Here is an 18,771-nt window from a genome sequence, read left to right as displayed (position 1 = left end):
GTAAACGTTATCTGAAACATATTTTAATAATTGTTTACTATGTATGTGTAAGACATAGAACTGTAACATGGTTCCACAGTTTTGCATTTAATTAAATTGTAAATGCGCTTTTATAGAATTTCCATGCAAATTACCTGAAGCAATTAATATACAATCACAACACGCAAGATATTTTTTTCCAAATATGATTTCGAATATAATTGTCATAATTGTAATTACAACTATAATTGACCCCAACCCTGCCTTTTACCTTTGTGTTTGAAGGAAACCATACAAAATCAAAAGCCAGGTGTCAGCATGATCATTAGACTGCACATTTTTGTAAATATAAAAGGAAATTAAGAAATTTTTTGGGTCTAAAACAGGGGTGTCAAACTCATTTTAGTTCAGGGACCAAATACGCAGCAGTTTGATCTCAAGTGTACCACAGATTTTATGCAGGAAGACGAGTAATTTTAACATTATTGCGCCATAGCTTGCACTTCTATACATAAAATACTAAATATGTAAGAAACCGACAGTATCCAAGCAATAAGTGACAGAAAGCAGTCCCAATCTTCCATCTTCACTTAAAATTTTCTAGATTTTGTGTTCAATTTCTATTTTATTAAGGGAATTATGTCAGAATTTGAGGAAGATTTAAGGATTTTGTAAGAATTTAGAGTTTTTTTTAAATTGTTTAACATTAAAAAATGATGCCATCGTGCGATATAAGCACCATGAAAAATGTTGAGTTTCATTAACACAGTGATTCATGTTTTTTTTCCTGTCATTTTTACTTTCTCCTGCGTGTTGAAATGAATGCTCTAAAGGGCCGGATTTGGTCCCTGGGCCATGACTTTGACACATATGGTCTTTTTGTTTCTGTTTTATTAGTTAAAAATGTTTCCCTATTTTTTTAAAGGTTACTCAGTCATTGGATACAGTATTGTTGTGTTATGACAAAAGATACATAATTTGCTTCAGCACTTGTAACATTTTGGATAGAAAATATATGGGAATGTGTTTAATTTGAAAATATTTCGAAGAAGCTGCACGCTTGTTTTGAGCTGTGCTGGCTCTGATATTTACAATTTTAAACCTTAGTTTAAATGTAAGTTACACAATTAACCAGTAGTTTGAGTTTTAGCTTAGTGTGGCGAATTAGCTCGTTCTCTTTTTACCTCGTAAAGGCCCGAGACAGAATTATAACTCAGAACAAAAAAACATTTATTTTCTCTCTGGGGGAAAACTCAAAGTCCTTTTTACAAGGTGACAATATCATTCAGGGTTTTTTCAACTGTTCATATAATCAAGAAAATAAATCAATCCCCACCAAGCGCTTGGGTATTAAAGGTTTTTTTTCTCTCTGTATTATTCGTTGGGGCCCATACGGTGGTGCACTTTGATTACTCACGAACACCTCATTACGGTGGCTGGGAAGTGTCAGGTGAATGCATTTACAGAAACGAACACAAATGCAAACAGGTCACAACGGAAGTGTTTCCGACGGACCGGTATTACAGTCGGATGGGTATTATGATATGATATGAAAAATATAAAGAGTACCCTAATCAACTTTCACTTACTTTCATACGCGTTTCGATGTCTTCTTCTTGTTCTTAACTGTTCTGGTGGGTTAAAAACATCCGCCAGAAACGTGTCCCAGCCACCGTACCTCGTGGTCCTAGGTGAGTAAAGGCAAGGTGAGCTCCTCTCCTGAGGCCGGTTGGCGTGCTGGTGTTGGCTCCACGGAGTGCGTACTGGTGCTGGTTCAGCGACGTCAGTGGGTCACCTGGAGAGCTGCGGCGTGCGTCCAGCCTCGGATCAGCACGTCAGACGATCGTCAGGCGCCCAGTCAGCGTGGATGCAGACAACCCACGGTGTGCATCCCCACACGGCGCAACAGGTGACGGTTTCTTTTTCTTTCTCTCCCCAGTCCAATTACCTGCTGCCTTTTAATACCTCCCCCCGGCTCCTCCTTCATTGGACACAGAGCCCCCTGCGCCATCTCATTGGGTAGCATTAACCACACAACTACAGTGTAACACTATGGCAAGCCCTTTTAACATTTAATAAGATATCTGAAATTCAATTGCAGATATCTGCAATTCAATTGTTACATGTAAAAATGTAATTGCAGATATCTGCAATTCAATTTTGACATGTGGCAATTCTAATTCATGATATCTACAATTCAATTGTTACATGTAACAATTGAATTGCAGAACAATGTCATCTATACAGATGTCCTCTTGGTCCTGTTGCCACTTGGAGCGGCTCTGGAGAGATGGTAAGTAGTTCCTGATGAAATGAATCCAAAACTGGTCCGCTAAGACCTGGCAGTGTCGCCATCTGCGACGACTGAGAAGCTCTGTACCGGAATAAATAACTTGAGGAGTGGATGGGTCCAGCCGCCCCATCAGCAGCATATTGGGAGTGATTGGATCTGGGTCGGCCACATCCGAAGAGGTGTAGTCAAGGGGCTTGGAGTTGATGATACTCTCCACTTCTGCAAGGATGGTTCGGAGGACCTCATCGGTGACTGTTTGGGATCCCAATATGGCGTGAAGCACTGACTTGATGGTGCGGATTTCTCGCTCCCAGGAACCACCAAAATGAGGTGCACTAGGTGGGTTGAAGCGGAAATGGATTTGCTGGCTGGCGAGTTTTGACTGTAGATCGGGGGCAAGGGAATTGAAGGCCTCTTGAAGTTCTGAGCTGCCACCTTTGAAATTTGTGTCTTGATCAGTGTAACCTTAAACTGGAAGGTGGGAGGTCGGCCATTTTGGGAATGATGGGTTTGCTGCGCCACTTGCGGCACTCTGGACAGTGGTGTTGGTGCTTGCGGACGGCCTCTCTGCCTCGCAAGATCCAGAATCTTCTGCGCAGCTCAGAGAAGACTCTTTCAGGGCCCGGATGAGCGAGCTTGCTGTCATAGTTTGCAATGATCAGCTTCGTGATGGCATGATGAGGGTCTAGAACAGTGGGATGCAAAGTGTCTGAGCTGAGGGATTCACAGCGTCTTAGTCGGCCTCCAACACGGATTAACTGAGTTTCTGAGTCATATTCTGGAGCCAAAGTGATGAGCCTACTGCTGGACGGAATGGGCTTTTGTGAGGAGATGAGAGCAAATTCCTCTGGAAAACAGTCACGTTGCACTTGTTTGATGAGAGAGAGTTCAGCTTCTTTGAAAGACTCAGCTGTGGGTTTAGAGTCAGTGGCCGCCCCGTGGCATGCTCGGACGGTGGCTTTCAGTAGCTCTTGGAAGTTGTTTAACTGGCTAGCATCAGGCAAAGGTGAATAGGTGGGGGTGGAGATCAGGCCACAGAACTTGGCTTTGCGCAACTCGGCTGAACCCTCAGGGTAGGTGACGTCTGGACTGGATGGCCAGGCTGACTCATTGGCATGAAGAAAGGCTTGTTCGGATCTCCAGCGGCTGTGACTCTGGATCTGTGAGAGGGTCAGTCCGCGAGTTATATCGTCAGCAGGATTCTCACTGGAGGGGACATAGCGCCATGAGCTGCTCTCAGTTAACTCCTGGATATCCGCCACTCTAGCACCTACAAACACCTTGTAGCGGCATGAAGGAGACAGCAGCCAAGCCAACACAGTGGTGGAGTCGGTCCAGTAGGTGATAGAGGAGATGGAGACTGTGAGCTCTCGTTTCAGGACTGCACCAAGCTGGGCTCCGATGTGAGCAGCGCAGAGTTCCAGCCTCGGTATGGACTGTTGGCGGACTGGGGCAACACGTGAACGGGCCGCTAGGAATGTCACTTGGACTTCACCCTCGGCGCTGACAGTACGCAGGTAGGCAACCGATCCATAGGCCCTCTCTGATGCATCTGAGAAGATGTGGATGCTCTGGGAGGCAGTTGGCAGGTCGGTGTCTGAGTGAACATAACAACGATTGATAGTAACATTAGGAAGTAATGGTAGTTCACTCACCCACGCTTGCCACAGCTGGAGCAGACCCTCTGGAAGATGAGGATCATCCCAGTCCCGTTTCTTTCCCCAGAGGCTCTGCACCAGGATTTTGGCTCTGGTTGTGTAGGGAATGAGCAGCCCCAGGGGGTCATATTGTTGGGCTAGGACTCGGTAGATGTTGCGCATTGTGGGCTCAGGTTGCTCTGTGTGGCGAAGGCGATAGGTGAGAGTGTCGGTTTTGCAGTGCCAGTGGAGGCCGAGAGTTCGTTCTGGTGGATCTGCACCTTCCACTGACAGCCACAGATCAATGCTCTCGGATGTGAGTTCAGGTGGCAGGTGACTGATGATGTCTGGAACGTTGGTGGCCCATTGCCGCAGTTCAAAGCCACCCGATTGGAGCAAAGTCTGAAGTTTGAGGAGGAGTTGCTTTGCTTCTGAAGCTGATGAGAAGCTTTGGAGGAGATTGTCCACATAAAAACAGTTCTCTACTGAGAGCCGAGTATCTTCATCGGGACTGCTGTGGTCAATGACATGCCTTTGGAGGGCAAAGGTTGCGCAGCAGGGACTGCAGGTGGTGCCGAAAGGGAGCACCTGCCACTGGTAGATGTCGGGCTTATTGCTGCGGTTCATGTCCCTCCAGAGGAAGCGGAGGAAAGGCTGATCCTCTGACAGGAGGCGGACCTGATGAAACATGCCTTTGATGTCGCTACTCACCGCAGTGGGATACTGCCTGAAACGGAGCAGGACACCGAGGATACTGGAACCTAGGGTTGGCCCTGGAAGTAGGTGTTCATTCAGGCTGGTGTTGTGGAAGGTGAATGAGCAGTTGAAAACAATGCGGTCCTTGCCATTGTGATGGACCATGTGATGTGGGATGTACCATGATTTTCTGCTCTGATCTTCAGATGATGTGAGCTTCTTAATGTAGCCTGAGTCCACCAGCTTCTTGATTTCCTGGCAGTATGACGCAGCCTTGACTGGGTCTTTGGCGAGACGATTCTCTGTGCCTCGTAGGTGACTGAGGACGGCTTCCTTGGGGGCATTGAGAGGAGGAAAACCTTCCTTCCACAACAGAGGGGTAGCGTATCTCTGGACATCATCAATTTGAACTCTGATCGTCTTCTCCTCCAGCAGTTTGATGGCCGTATTATCCTGTTTGGACCTGGTGATGAGTTTCTCATTTTGATAGGGAAGAACGTCCATCTGCCACAACCTGGACACGTGACTGAGAAGGTCAGCAGAGGAAGTAGGAGTGTTGATAAGGAGACACTGAGAGGTGGAGGTCTGGTCCAGCAGGACTTTGGCAGGACCTTGCAGAGTCCAGCCAAGACGAGTATTTAAAGCTGCAGGACCCCCTGGTGGACCTAGGTGTACAGGTTCAACTGGAGAAAGAAGATGGGGGTAGTCTGAACCGATTAGGAGAAGTGGCTGTGCTTGGCTGAATGAATGCAGCGGGAGGCCCCTGAGATGACGATATGTTTTCTGCAGGGCCTGGACAGGATGAGAGTGCTTGGAAAGACCAAGCTCTACCGCAGTGAAGGCTTCATGGATGCGAAATTGCTTCTGGGGATGGGCAGATGAGGATATAGAGAAGGACACCGACTTTCCTGAAATAGTCTTCACATCTTGACGGATAGTTCTGAGCGCCAAGTCTTCACTCTGTCCCTTGAGATGTAGCTCTTGAGCGGCACTGTGAAGCAAGATCGTGTGCTCAGAGCCATCGTCGAGAATGGCATAAGTCTCTAGTCTGTGTTTACCATTATGGAGGAGAACTTTGACCATTTTCAGCAGTACACAGCTACTTCTGAGATCTGGATCGAGGTAGTAGGTAGCTGGTTGTCCAGACTCTGGGGCTGGACGTGCTGCCTTTGTTGCAGGAGTGTTGACCTCGTGCAGTATGTCAAGGTGAGTCTGATTACACTGCTGACACTTAGCTTTGAGGTAGCATTGGGCGGCGAGGTGGTTTCTACCACATCTCCAGCAGCGCTTCCCAGTTTTGATCCATGACACTCTCTGATCAGTGGAGAACTTCTTAAACTCTGAATTGATTGAAGTAATGCTGGATGTCATCGCAGAAGGGGCAATACTTCTTAGGTTTCTCAAGTTTGGAGCTGACCTGAGGTCGAACTTGTAATGAAGACTCAGGTGATTTTGGAGCAGGATCAGAGCTGAGCAAAACTGTGGTAGGTCGTACACTGGACTGCTGCAACTTGGGCTTGAAGGCCTTCTGGCGTTCTTCTCGTGGGGGCCGTGAATGGCAAGGTGGATAGTCCTCATCCTGAACACGAATCTCATATTCAAGCCAATTGGAGAAGTGCACCAAGGTTGGTATCGGAGTGCAAAGAGGGTTTATGTAGCGCTTGAACTGTGCTCTGAGTTCATGCGGCAACTTGGACAGAAGTCGTGAGGTGTGTGACCCGCAATCCAATTCAGTCTTGCCTTCCTTGCCCAGTTGATCTAACATTCCGACCAGAGCTCTGACTTTGAGGCCGAAGAGACGAAAACTTCGACTGTCCCCACTTCTGATTGGAGGCTCAGCCAGAACCTCATTGATGCGCTGCAGTGCTAGTTTGTGAGGTTGTCCATACATTTCAGTAAGTGAGGCCATTGTCTTCGAATAGGGAGTTGGACTATTACTATAAGAGTCTGCAATGAGGAGAGAATCTTCTGATTTGAGGTGATCAACTAGTATTTGGTATTTGAACCACTCAGTTGCATCTCTGGGCAAGATGTTGTTGAGCGCTATCTTGAGGCGGGCAAACTGACGTGGATCTTCATCTGTGAAACATGGAATGTTAGGCTTTGGCCCTCTGTATGTCATCTCCACCGAGGGTGGATTGAGGGGAAGAGTATAAGGCTCTACATACGATGGAGCGGATTGAGACTCAGCCTCATATGAAGGTAGATATGACACCGGAGGCGGTGGCCGAGGTAGCGGCAGGTCAGCTGGAGGTGGAGGAGGTAGAGGCAGGTCAGCTGGAGGTGGAGGAGGTAGAGGCTCGCTCCAAGGAGGTATTGGTATTGTTTCAGGCCAGGGTGGAGGGTCATCCACTGGTGCTTGAAGATTGTAGTTAGGAGTAGATATTTTTTCTGGAGGACGATAAGGTCCATATAAGGTGGCTCTGTCCTCATACTGAGTCGAATGTCTTGGATCGAGATGTTGAGGCTGAGGCGCTGATCCCAGGGAGAGAGAATGGAAAAGACTTTGCATATCTCGCCTGAGTTGGATGTTCTCCTCTTTCATCTCCTGCAGAGCTGACATGACTGCTTCGGAGCTGAGGTTCTGAGGAGTGGGTCTAACTGGAGCAGGAGGTTGGATAGCTGCTCCCTCAGTGGAGTGGCCATGGAGTGTAGAAGAGGGAAGATCACGTGGCGGGAGATTCACCAGGAAGTCATCGAGGTAGCGAGGCCGACGGACATCACGGCGAAGACGAGTGTGATCCATCATAAAGCTGAAGAAACTGAATATCCGGCTCGAAGGACCATGTAAAGGAGGTGTCAGGAAGGAGACCCAAACTTGTGACCTCAGATAAGACTGTAATTAGGACTAATTCAAATTCTTCAATCTCTCCAGGTTGTCCGGCCAGAACAATGAGAAAGACAGGATTCACACTCATGCAACTCTTTATTGCAGGTTGCAATAGATGGCGCTGTACATGATGTTCAAGTTGTTCATGTTTTCTAAACAAATGGAATAAACAGAATAATGAGTGATGGTTACTAAAACTAAATGATAATAATAAAGAAATGCAATAATAAGAAGTCTAAATGACTATACTATATAAATGATAAATTCACTGAAGTGTAAAAAAGGACACAAAAACTAAATATACATGTATACCTTAGTTACACTGTAAAGTAGTTGTTATAGTAAACTCTGATAACCAACCCAAAACTGCAAAACCGGGATTATAATTAGGCTTGGCAAAGAAAGGTTTAAATTTAGCTGAACGCTGGCAAATGGCTGAGAGGCATCACACGGGTAGAGTGAAGCCTGCACATTAACAATATGCTCACAAAGAAACACGGTGAATACTGTAAATAAACTACACTAAACAATAGACAGGCAATACATATGACATGAACTTACATTCTCATGGATGCATGAACACATGAACGAAGAAGAAAGAGAGGTTATTCCGTGCAATTGCTGGAAGGATTGAACATATTTCCCCGAGGAAAGATACCTGCGCACTGACTTGCCTGAAAGTTAGGACGGAGGATACTGACTCCTGATTGGTGGAGAGAACAAGGAAGTGAATTGTGATTGGTTGCTAAGCTGTAACAAGGCAGGGCTCTCTACATAGATATATGAAAATAGAAAGTGAAACTAAGATAAACTATATTATACTTTGCGGATATATTCTGAAAACACACTAAATTTGACACAAATCAGAACCTAGTTAACAGCAGGAATTAGTGCTGGTCTCGAACGGTCTTGAGGGAAAATCCCGAGTCCGGGCAGCCCGAGTCCGAGACAAGACCGAGTCAAAATGCTTCCGAGTCCAAGACGAGACCTTTAAAATTTGGTCTCGAGACCAAGACCGGTCTTGACTACTACAACACTAGTTTTGAGTTCATTAGCTGATTAACTGAAATTTTTCACAATATTCAAATTTTCTGACTAAATTTTGTTTTTTCATTATCTGTAAGCCATCAAAGTTTCAAGAAACAAAGGCTTGAATTATTTCACTCAGTGTCATGAGCCTATTATCATATATGGGTTTGACTTTCTGAAACGAGTGACCAAAAATATTAAACTTTTTCATGATATTCTAATTTTTTGAGCTGTACCTGCAGTTTGAATCTTGGAAAGTAAATCAGATTTTAGATGGAGCTCAATGGTGACGAGAGCTCCTGAGGGCCCCTCACATAATCCATGTGGACTACCTGGGGCACACGTGCACCGTGTTTGTGACCCCTGACTTAGACTATTTTTACTAAAGCTTTGTAGGATGAATCCTAGAGTACTAGGTGAAAACCCTTAACATTGTTGAACTATTGGCTTAACAAACTGATTGTTTCTTTTTGCAAAAACGCTGCAAACCCCATGAATCTCTACCTTTACCGAAGCCAGTGTTTCTCAAACTTTTTCTGTTGCACCGAAAAACAAGTCAGAAATATAAATAAGATATATCAAATGTGTAATCATAGTTTAGAATGATAATAAAGTTCAACAAGGATGAGCGCTAACTAGGGCTGCTCAAGTAATCAAAATTCAATTACAATTTCAATTATTACACCCAACGATTACAAAAATAACAATCGAGAAAAAAACTATAATGTGTAATCACAACATAATAAGCACAAGCATGTTCTACAACTTCACATCTCACCCTCACTGTAAAATAATGTATTCTTCCCCACCCTTTCTATTTCCTACCTTGAGTCTTTCCTCCCTGTTCCCTTTCCCCTCCCCCTCCCCCTCCACCTAGGTGTAACACTGCTCTCCCTTTTTGTATCCTTCCTATAATAAAAGATTTCTTACCCTTCCTTAGCTGGTGATGGTCACAATTAATCAATAAAATAAATCAATTTATTTTATTGCAATAACAAAACATGCATTGCTGTCTCATAATGATTGCACTTTTTGTAGTGTTGACCTTTGACAGCATGTGCAGACAAGTAAAAAAAAAAAAAGAGAAAAAAATATAATTAAAAAAAAAATTTAAATGTATATGTAACATGTTTTATTCGCTAAAAAAAACAAACCCACTATTTTGGATATCTACAAATAACAAAGCTTGGCACACATGTTATTAATAATAACTTTGAGTTGTTTAATGCACGCACATGCAAGCTCCGCCCCACCCCTTTCAAAGCCAAAGCTAGCCTGGCCAACATGAGGAAAGTTGTTGCTAGTGGTCTTGAAACATGGCAGGAGAAACGCAGCAAAAAACACTTTGGATTTGATGATGAAGACCTAGAGCAATGACACAATACTTGCAAGAATACTTGATTTTAGTGATTGAAGGATTTTATTCATGTTTAAAGAATATATTTTATGGGTTTTTTTGTATATAAAATAAATAACTTTTTGGTTGACAAATAATCCTGATTTCCATTTTGACTAAAATAATCCTGATTATCATTTATTCTATAATCGAGCAGCCCTAGCGCTAACTTCACAGTATAACATTATTACTGACTCCACACCTTTTCAGCACTAACACTAAGGTGCCACTGAGTCTCTATCCATCAATTTTCTGACCTGCTTGCTCCTTTTTTCTAGGGTCACGGGGGTCCACTGGTGCCTATCACCAGGTCTCATTGGCATTGTGGGAGGGAACCAGAGTACTTGGAGAAAACCCACGTGGGAGAATCAGTGGGTGTGCACTGGAGCTGTTCCCACTCAATGTTCTTCAAGCCAAAATGCAGCGCTTAGGGAGCTTCCATTTTGCAAATATGACGTAATTTGGAGCCAGAGTCTGTGCAGGAGGGTCGGGCGTGAGGAGCCCTGGTAACACACCCCGCCCATTTAGCATACTGCTCTGGTGACTTACGCTGCCCAGCTACGCCAAGAACATAAATATCTTTGCCACTGGAAATTCTACCAATGGCTTGTTCAGATTGTAGAGGTCTGTACAAAACCACGATATATTTCAACAATATCTAGTTAAATGGCGTCTCGGCTTTCCATCACGACGTAACTGCTATTCACAAAGAGAGCTACGCAAGATCCGCGGCTGTCAATCATCGTCATATTTGATGTAAAATCCCATTTTTCAACCTCAAATAACTTATTTAAAACAAACTTCACAGAAAAATGAGCACTTGAACACTATATAGGGTGATATAAAATTATGATCACAGCAGAGTATAGGGTTTGGAAAAAAATTATGTGACTAGTATTTTGACTTTACAGTTTGACCCACATCCCATCTGGTATCATTGAGGAGGCAGGGTTTATGACCTATACTGCAGCCAGTCAGTGGGGGGAGAACATGCAAACTCCACACAGAAACAACCCAAGACTATCTGAGCCTCCTCCTTTGTAATCACCTGCAGTCACTATATTAGTTCAAGTGACTGTATTGAGCCTGTTTCTCACTGTAAAAAATAAGACTTCTTGTGCCCCCTTGGGTGTGCCCCCCACAGTTTGAGATTCAGATTCATCCATCCATCCATTTTCTGACTCACTTTTTCCTTTTTCCAGGAATCTCCTTCCAAATCATCTATTCCAGCAGAAGAGCGCCTGTTCATCTGTCTCCGGTTAGTGTTTATTTCTCTCATTATTCTGAATACGTCACGGTTGAGAAACGCATGCTAAAATAAATATAAATGATGAATCTAAATCTAATAATGCTAAATGTTAAATTTAACATTAACATTTAGATTTAGAATTAACATTCTTTTTTTTAATATATGGATTTTTAAAGGTGGAATTTGCCATGTTAAATATGTTAATGAAAAAATATATATGACAAAAGTGGGATGCACGGTAGCGGAAGGAAGAATGCTTGAGTCAGGCACCTTAGACCACTTGAACATCCTGACACTGTGAAAACACAGAGATATTACGCTTATGTAGAAAAGGTCCGGAAAACCTACCCATAGTCCCGGGGGCTATTGATATGTTTCCGTATTAATAGACTCTCCCTTTAATATATCATTCCCAGCAGCTTCTCACAGCTTTTGCCCCCCATAATTTATTTTTCTGTTTTTCTTTGCGCTGGGGTAAAACTTCCCTTCTAGCCAGCAGTCAACAGCACCCTTGGCATTTGCTACTTTTCTTAAGTGGAGGTCATACCGACACTCATTCATAAACTGTTCCACTAACTGACACGATGTTTTACCTGTGGGTAGGGGCTGGTAGGGTCTTCGTTTCACTGCATTAGCTAATGTCATCGATGGGTTTTTCTGAGCCATAATATCACAAAGACGATTATTACGCTGCTGTATGTCCGTCAAACTGCGCATCATGGGAAAATTGGTAGGTGTTTTCTTTTTAGGTTTGCCTTTTTCATTTGGATAATGCTCCTGTTCATATATCGATCCGTCTGTTTTCTGTTCATTTATCGATTCGTCCGTTTCCTGTTCATATATCGATTCATCGATCAATCCGTCCTTTTCCGTTTTCTGACCCGTTTGCTTGTTTTCCTGAGTGTCGTTGGTCTCCATCTCTTCAACTGTCATTGGGCGCTACACAAGTGTAAATGGTTTGTAAACAAGCAGGTGTTAACAGGTGCACCCCCTAAAGCAGGGGACACTGTTCACTAGCACTAACTCAGTGCTTGTGAACCAACTGCAGCTTCTGGAACCAAAGCAACTCACTGATGTCATCATGATGACATCATTCATAGATTGTTCCGGATATCATTCCTGTCATATATAATAAGCCTGTTAACATTGGAACTGTGCATGCGTGACCTGCGGGGTCATAAGTTCGTCTGTTGATAATTCCAACCAAACAGCGTTTGCGATTTTAGTCCAGAAATCTTTATTGTTTTAATAGTGTTTGTATTATTCATATTACACATATTTGGACTCAAAGGGGGACCAGGGATTTCCGCTAATGCAACTTTCGGCCGATTCAAGCACTTTTAAAAACTGATGGGAGCAGCAGTATGAAAACAAGTTCAGTCCCCATGCTTCTACACAGGTGACCCCTGGTTGAGCGACGAGCCCCGACTTCCAGCAGGGAGACTACTGGTAGGAATAAGTTATATTTAAGACTTTTTAAGACCTTTTTAATACTACCTTAAAGAAAATTTAAGACCAAATTTATGGTGGAAATACAGACCAAAGGGAAAATATATTATTTTACAATTAAAGGCATTGATGTCAGTTAATAATGTATAATAAGGAAAAATGAAAATAATCAGTTGTTCAAGAACATTCTTCAAATGTGTTTATTAATGAGGAAAGCGAACAAAAATATTGACATTGTCCTAAATGATATTTATTGTAACACAAATCTCACAACAATATCAGTGGACAATAACCCAAAAATCAAAATTGACTGGAACCTGTGAGCAAACTATAGGGAACCAAACCACCCCAAGCTGAACTTTAACCTAAAGACCCTCTTTCTAACAGGGTTAGGGAGCCTGTTTCTTTATCACAAACTGTTTACAGAATACTGCTCCAGCAACTTTGAGGTGCATCGCTAACCCCACTATGCTTCCTTTGAACTCAATAACAAAGTCAAGGAGACACTTTGAACTTTTCAGTACAAACTCTTTTTACGACTCCACACAGGGAAGAACCCCCGTGTTCTCCCTCCTTCACAAACAGATACCTTTGGGATGCTGTAAAGATCACAGAATTTGTCCCATTGATCCGTGACCACCTGTGGTGAGCTGTCACACAAGGACACTTCCCAGGCCTCCTCTAGGATGTGTCGCAGTGGAGAAATACTAGTAATTTTCAAAACCAAGTGAGAACAAAGAAACTATAATGTGTTTATAAAGTCACAAAAGAAAACATTATTGGAATGGTTCCTGCAGAAATTTAAATTGCAAATATTGTCTGTCCTATGGCACTATTTTTAGTTGTTTCATCATTTAAAAAGTGCTTAAAATACCACAAAACATCACGAAAGTTAGTAAGGCATCTACTGCAACCATACAGTAAAGAAAAGGCATAACATGACTTTTGACATTTATGTTTCCAAGTAATTACAATTAAAATTCATTAACCGTTTCCTGAAGTAATACTAGGCTATTTTCTAGTCATGTTTGGTATAAACTGTCTCATAATACATGATATTTCAAGATATGATGTCGAAAAGATTATTTGAATATGCTGAACTCATTATTATGGTTTAAGAGTAAATCTAGAAATCATCCCGCATGTTTGTCCCTGTCATCACATATACACACACCCCAGACACACCCACAGGCAGCCAGCTGAGATGCTGGCAACTTTAAACCAATCAACAAGCCCATTCTTGGGAGGCGAGCCTCAAAGCTTATCTTTTAAAAGGAAGAAACTTTAGTTTGGGGACGCTGACCGTTTCAAACTCAACGCGTTTCCCTTCCCTATCTATTCATTTATTTTATTTCATTTTTAGTTGAAACAGTTAGATTTTTGGAAACAACAGTTTACTTGGTTCTAACGAATCCAGCATCTAGTGACGTGCGTAACAGCCGAAAGAAGCCTGGCCCACGACCCACTTTGGTAAGCCACGAGCCGCTCTCTAACCCAGCTGCGAAGGCCAGAAACACCTGGATCGGCTGAAGGGGCTAATCTGTTGAAACGCAACAGAACTCAACGGTGGCACGTCCCGCTACGTTTCTTCAAAACAGCACCTGCTAGTTCTACCGGACATCATCTTCAAGGAACCTGAACGAACTCTGCTCAGCAAGCTTGATCCACAATAGCTCACATACATACTTCCATAGCTATAAACTTACATACATTCACAACATGTTCACACACAGTTCATCTCATTCATGTTTGTCTGTTCTCCCGTCTGTCTTCCCCTCTTTGTTTTATGAGTTCTCTTTGTTTTTTATTATTCGAGTATGATCCTGCATTTTTATTCAATATTTAGTAGACTAGCATTCTCCTAGAATAGTGATTTCACTTTATTACATATAATCTTCACTTTTATTAGCCTAAAAATGCATTTCATCATGATTTAATTATCACATTTTATTTGATATTTTGACTGTGTTAATTGTTGAACTTTGAATAAAAGGTTAAACATAATCTTTGATTCCTCTGATTCATTAAAGCTTGTATTAAGGTGTCGATGTACGAATTTACATCCCTGGTTCAATATTGGGTTTAGTCTAAAGAAAAACTTAGACATGTTTCCTCTTTTTAAGAGTTGGCACTTTGGCAAAAGTTGAAGTAATATTAATAATCATAATTCATATTCTTATTCATATAACCCATTATTAAAAACCCTTAACTTCCTACAAAACCAAACACCAAAGTGCTTTTATCAGATCCTTCACTGTGTAATGTCATGTGTGGATCTTTGATAAAAAAAATTAGGCATTCTGAGAAAATGTTAATAACCAGACTAAAACTGTCTTTTGAAGGGAAAAATTAATTATCAATAAATAACAAAAATAATTCCAGCACAGAAGCCATTAAAGGCTTATATGACTTGTCACTGACCAACTCACATTTGCAGCTTAATTTATGTCCTGGCTAATGAAACCTTATATTTCTATTATCGGCCACCTTAGACATAACAATGTGAACACACAATTTTCATTTGAAATGTTGTGAAAACAGAAATTCTGGGGCGAAGTAAAAAAAGGTAGGTGGGAAGGTAAGGGAACGAGAAAATACCTGACTGGACATCAAGGCATGTGTCTGAGTTCTGTTGATTTGTCTTCCAGCTCCCTCTCAACTAGAGCTGCAAAAAATTATCATTTTCATAATCGATTAATCATTCAATAAATTATTTGATGAATCGGATTTAAAAAAAAAACACATTTTTTCTTTCAGCCTCTTTATTCGTCTCATAGTGAGTGTAGTGACAGGTCACCCTAAGGTAGACTTTACTGTCTACACGTGTGTCTATAAACAGCAGTGAGTTTGCTGTTTGTGTTCATTGCATTCTTCACTGTCTTTAAAGTCTCTTCATATTTTCTCTTCATGAGTTCGTGACCAATTGCTATTTCATTAAGGGAAAGATGATGTCATAATTTGGCAGGTCCAGGACCTGGATTAAAGGTGAGAATGATTGTAGTGAAGCTTCATCTTCAACCATGGACACTCATGTCAGTGATCATTATGTAGAGGGTGTTCTCAGTCACAGCTTCTCTCTGTGGTTACATCATGTTTGACATCATGAAGCCTGTCATTGATGTTTTCTCATTAAATGAGAAATATAGTATAGCGTTAGTATGTATTATAGCACAGTTTCCAACAACTAAATGATTAACTTGTTTTATTTGCAGTATTGGCTTAAGGCAAGTTAGTAGCCCAAAGAGCAAAACACACATACACTAATACAAAGTACAAGTACCTTAAAAAAAAATCAAACAAATTTGAGTAGATGTGATAAGTTACTTTAAACCCAGTCTAAATGTAATTAATTCAGTCTCACTCCATTACAGACCAGACTTTATATCTAGACTTAACTTGTACATGATGTATTAAAGCATTTAACATGTGATATTAAAGGTTTATTGTCCTTTTTGAATAAAGAATTGACTCCAGGAAAGATGCATATGAGTAAACTATAGGTTAAACAAGAGGCCCTGATTTAGGCAATAACACCATGACTAATTCTACAATAATTTGGGTGCAGTGTGGTAAGGATGGAATAACGTGTTCAGCCTCTGTGTCTACAAAGTTCATCTTGAGCATACCTGTCAAGTTTTGGATTTGAAAATAAGGGAAATTTTCTGGCACCATCCGTCCCACCCGCCCAACCAAGCTCCAGTATCCCTTATACTTTAAGATAGGTGTACAAGAAATCTAAAGTACCCACTTGTCAACCACTGACTAAATACAATCATGTGATTAGAGTCTGGTAGGTCGACCTTTATTAACATTGAAATGCTGTGAACATTTCTACTAGGGCTGGGAAATGGACTCAAAATGGTGATATACAATATAAATCTAGATAATTTTATTAAATAAAGTATGACCAAAAAGACAATTCTGGGTTAAATTTGCTGATGCTAAATGCCACACAGGGACATTTATTAACAAACAGCTGCACAATATGTGCACTCATTAATACATCTGAGCTTTACATGCTGTTCTGAGAAGTAAAAGCAGCAACTCCTTAACCTAGTATTTTGTATCAAATGATATATGAAATATTATAGTTTTCTATATCGCCAAAAATAGAAAACTCGATACATCTTGAATCTCGATATATTGCCGAGCCCTAATTCCTAAATTCTAAAACAGCCTAAATAAAAACATAAATGTGTATATGAAGCACATGTGTTTAATATACTTACAGTTTATATGCAAGTCAACACGTTGCATATTTACTGTTAATTTCACATTGCTTGTCCTTAAGTTAGACATTAACATTTTATTTTCATTACATATTTTCTTTTAGTTTCTCATGCTCACTCATGTGGTTCTCTGGTATTCACTAATGACTTATTAGACACATTTGTTGCAGACTTTACATTCTTTAACACTTTATAAAACAGTGTGTATTTATGGCACTTGTGATTGGCTGATTTTTCATGGTGACTTACGTCGTTCCTTCCACTGTGGGAGACGTTAAAATCTCAGTTATTAATCTAACAGTACGTGTAACTGTGTCCCATCCTGATGCTCTTTAGGAAGATAAACTCTCTGTCACATTTCACAACGTATTTACACAAGTTCTTTGTTTTTTTTTTTGCCGGAACGTCTTCATTCATCAACTCTTTTCTGAGTTGTTTCCGGATTTGTTGCCGCTGTCTGCACCACCTGAAATGGCCTGAGTGGCAGTTCCGCGAGGCTAGTGACGGCGTTCAGTTTAGCAAGGCATCTTTTAATTATTACTACATTAAAATACAGGATATTTACAGGAAAAAACTAATACGGGAAGATGGGGGGAAAGAGGGGTAAAATACGGGAATTTCCCGGCCAATACAGGATACTTGACAGGTATGGAAACAGTATCAAAGCAACAGACCTCCTCCGCTTCCTCACTCCTCTCCCAAGCTTTTAACTTATGATTATTATGTATTTTCTGTATTTACCTTTATTGTTGTTACCTTCACCAAGAGCAGAAGCAGAGCAAAGCGAAGAGAGCGGAAAGCAGTGACGTGCAGTCAGGGTAGGCAGTGCCTACCTAAGGGTAAATTGATCATTTGATTATTTGTTTTAATTACAATATAATAATAAATGATTTATTTTTCAATTTTCTGCAGTACCTATAAGTTTGAAAGTATCAGCATTATGTGCGTTTCATAGCTCAAATGACTAAACATTGCTAGTTCCTGGTGAGGCTCACTCCGCTGTAAGGCAGGAGGAGGCCACACCCTCTCCCAAAGGCTCAAGGCTGCTCTGCCTCTGGCTCTCATAGCCTGTGTTTGTGTTTGCACATGCACAGTCAGTTCCCCAATATGAAAATTATTTACGTTAAAAAGGGAGATCGCTACGCTGCCTTTGGACGTAACCGTGCTATGCTAAATACTACACGTACGTTCAGAGCGCATTAGTGAATTAATACAGCGTGGCCGCTGCTACGTTCTCTAGCTAGTGGGCGGGATAACACTACAGTCAGGATGACAGCGCTAGAAACTTTCTTTTGAGGAAAAACCACAGCTTTTAAAAGATGGGAGACCAACACCTGAGCTACCAGAGCTTCAGCAAAGGTAAGGTCAGAAAATGTTTCATACTTTTCACAGTGAATAGCACAAAAGAAAGGATTGGCTTTGTGGATGCTCCTCACTGAGGCCGAGTTGTTGTTGTTGTCATTTTCTTCGTGTTTCTGTGTTTCCAACACAAACAACGGAATGCATCATGAGATACATCTTGTTAGGAGAGTATGGAGGCTGCTATGAAATAACGATTTAAGTTTCTTTAACGGTGTTTTACGATCTTGATTTTGTAAGATTAACACTTGCCAGCCGAAACACATGAAATTATCATTGGTGTCAATATTGGTGGCCTTATTTTGCAACGCCCTGCCTACCCAACCCTAGTGTGTGTGTGTGTGTCACAGCTCCTCTATTCGCATTCAGCTGTTCTACTGTCACAACACGACCATACTGAGTCCGTCAATGACTCGTTTATCCTACCAAAGACTTGTTTATCCTGTCGAAGACTCATTTGTTTTACCAAGGACTCGTTTCTTCTTGTTTGTCCTGTCAATGACCCGTTTGGACTTGTTTGTCCAGTCAATGACTCGTTTGACTCCTTTGTCCAGTCAAGAACTTGTTTGTCCTGTTGAGGACTTGTTTGTTCTACCAAGGACTAATTTGTTCTGTCAATGACTCG

The 18,771-nt window shown here is 41.6% G+C and overlaps 1 protein-coding gene across 2 annotated transcripts; it reads right to left on the bottom strand.

Annotated features, from left to right (window-relative positions):
* Positions 1-1,751: 1,751 nt before the first annotated feature.
* LOC114470250 (uncharacterized) lies at positions 1,752-12,127 on the bottom strand. 2 transcript variants are annotated; one of them, XM_028458315.1, is made up of 2 exons: positions 11,703-12,127; positions 1,752-7,587 (listed from the first exon to the last, which is right to left on the bottom strand). In XM_028458315.1, the coding sequence occupies exon 2, from the start codon at positions 6,199-6,201 to the stop codon at positions 2,728-2,730; it is 3,474 nt and encodes a 1,157-aa protein (XP_028314116.1). In that variant the 5' UTR covers positions 6,202-7,587; positions 11,703-12,127; the 3' UTR covers positions 1,752-2,727. The 2 variants fall into 2 exon arrangements, with proteins under 2 accessions (XP_028314116.1, XP_028314118.1); XM_028458317.1 differs by lacking the exon at positions 11,703-12,127 and adding an exon at positions 7,997-8,116.
* Positions 12,128-18,771: the final 6,644 nt, after the last annotated feature.

This window comes from Gouania willdenowi, chromosome 9 (genome assembly GCF_900634775.1).
Source record: "Gouania willdenowi chromosome 9, fGouWil2.1, whole genome shotgun sequence".
Lineage (NCBI taxonomy): Eukaryota > Metazoa > Chordata > Actinopteri > Blenniiformes > Gobiesocidae > Gouania > Gouania willdenowi.
Note: the sequence above shows the minus strand (reverse complement) of the source record. Positions and strands in the feature narration are given on the sequence as shown.

What these genes read in the sequence shown, in the direction of transcription:
- LOC114470250 (XM_028458315.1), bottom strand. Translation starts at nt 6,201, where the DNA reads ATGAGATTCGTGTTCAGGATGAGGACTATCCACCTTGCCATTCACGGC.